General features: G+C 48.1%; 1 protein-coding gene across 3 annotated transcripts in view; it reads right to left on the bottom strand.

Annotated features, from left to right (window-relative positions):
• cdc42bpb (CDC42 binding protein kinase beta (DMPK-like)) overlaps window positions 1-2,097 on the bottom strand; it is a 49,021-nt gene that overhangs the window by 2,984 nt on the left and 43,940 nt on the right. For all 3 annotated transcript variants that reach the window (XM_046060768.1, XM_046060770.1, XM_046060769.1), the window contains one exon: window positions 513-574. In XM_046060768.1, coding sequence (XP_045916724.1) covers window positions 513-574 — 62 coding nt within the window. The remainder of the gene's footprint in view (window positions 1-512; window positions 575-2,097) is intronic.

Genomic DNA, 2,097 nt, shown 5'->3' with positions numbered 1-2,097 from the left:
ACTGCTACCAGCAGCTACTGCTACCAGCAGCTACCAGCAGCTACTGTACCAGCAGCTACCAGCAGCTACTGCTACCAGCAGCTACCAGCAGCTACTGCTACCAGCAGCTACCAGCTACTGCTACCAGCAGCTACTGCTACCAGCAGCTACCAGCAGCTACCAGCAGCTACTGCTACCAGCAGCTACTGCTACCAGCAGCTACCAGCAGCTACCAGCAGCTACCAGCAGCTACCAGCAGCTACCAGCAGCTACTGCTACCAGCAGCTACCAGCAGCTACCAGCAGCTACTGCTACCAGCAGCTACTGCTACCAGCAGCTACCAGCAGCTACTGCTACCAGCAGCTACCAGCAGCTACCAGCAGCTACTGCTACCAGCAGCTACCAGCAGCTACCAGCAGCTACCAGCAGCTACTGCTACCAGCAGCTACCAGCAGCTACCAGCAGCTGCTGCTAACAGCAGCTGCTGCTAACAGCAGCTAACCTGCCACCTGCTGCAGGTGTACATGTTTTACCTCTCGGTCCAGGTCCTGGTCTGGTTCAGAGATGCTGCGAGATGAAGCCCCGCCCCCGAAATCTGAACCAATAAAAAGATTACCAATACACAGATTAGAGTGTCGTCGTGTTCCAAACACAAACTACACAGTAATACTACACACCTGTACTATATATGTATATATGTATATATAAAAACACAATAATAATAGTACACAGTAATATACACAGTAATAATAGTACACAGTAATACTAGTAGACAGTAATAATAATACACAGTAATACTAGTACACAGTAATTCTAGTACACAGTAATAACAGTACAGAGGGTTTTTGGGGGTGCTGATCTTTAGATTTGGATAGCAGCGCCCTCTCCTGTATGCAGTTGGAACAGGCCGATGCTGAAAGCTGCTCTGTTTCCTGAGTAGATTATGTGTTAATAAAACAACTGAACTGCAGGAAGGTGCAGCTGTAAACAGATGAAAGAGAAGAAGCGCTGGCTTTTTTTCACTCTGCCCTAATAACCACATTCACTGTAGCATCTTCACATCTACTTTATCTCTGGACCACCAGCCGCTCTGAAACGTGCCGTCTACAGTGAGCTGCTGCTGAAAGCATCTGATACTACATGACCAGAGGCGTTACAGCGTCCCACAGAAAGCAGCTACAGGAAGCCGTTAGATTCTTGTTCAGCTCACGTTTATTCACATGTCCGCTCTGGTTTAATCATTTCAGACAGACTGTAACTGCAGACAGGCGGCTCGCAGATATATTTAGAATACGTCACTTTAACGGCTCATTAACGTTGGCGCTCCACTGATAAACACGCCATTAGCTCTGTGTCTAATTTAGCAACGGGCAGCGTTAGCGTCTGTCAGCAGCTTTCAACACCCAGCTACCGTAACGTTAACCTGCTGTGAGGCGGAGGAAGCCGGAGAGGGCGGAGAAGAACGGCAGGGTCAACAAGTCATGAATGTTTTCAGGAGAGAAGTGATGGGTCTGCTTTTATTATAATTATTTAAGTCATGTGATTAACGTGACAAAGGATCGCTAACACAGCCCGTCTCTACATGCTGTGGTTTTTGTGGTGCTGCAGTGTTTTTAAAGAGGTGGTATTCTGCTCAGGTTCCTCATCTTATTTAGAGGTTGTACCAGAGCAGGTTTACATGGTTATATGTTTGTCATACTGCACATTGCTGCAGCTCCTCTTTTCAGCCTGTGTTGGAGGTTTCGTTTTAGCTATGGAGTGATACATCTTGTCTCTAAATGATCTTTGTTGGGAGTTGCACATGCTCAGTTCCTAGTTAAGGACTACTAGCCAATCAGAAGCAGAGAAGGGCGGGTCGGCGAGAAGCCGGTAAACGGCTCGGGTTCAGCCGTACTGGAGCGAGAGTTTCAGAGCGGTGAGTTATTAATCTGTATCCATAAAGTTTTAACTGAGCTCTGTCTCTACATCACAGGAACAACTTTCTGTCCACTGACTGCCTGGAGGGTAGCTAGTGTTTGGAAGGGAGAGGAGAGCTGTGTGCTGCAGCTCGCTGTTTCTGAGGGCGTGTCGGAGTCGCCGCTCAGCGAGCGTTATATGAGGCGCGTTTAGCTTTCATCC

Source organism: Micropterus dolomieu, linkage group LG10, assembly GCF_021292245.1.
Source record: "Micropterus dolomieu isolate WLL.071019.BEF.003 ecotype Adirondacks linkage group LG10, ASM2129224v1, whole genome shotgun sequence".
In the NCBI taxonomy this organism is placed as follows: domain Eukaryota; kingdom Metazoa; phylum Chordata; class Actinopteri; order Centrarchiformes; family Centrarchidae; genus Micropterus; species Micropterus dolomieu.
This window is presented reverse-complemented; position numbering and strand designations above follow the sequence as displayed.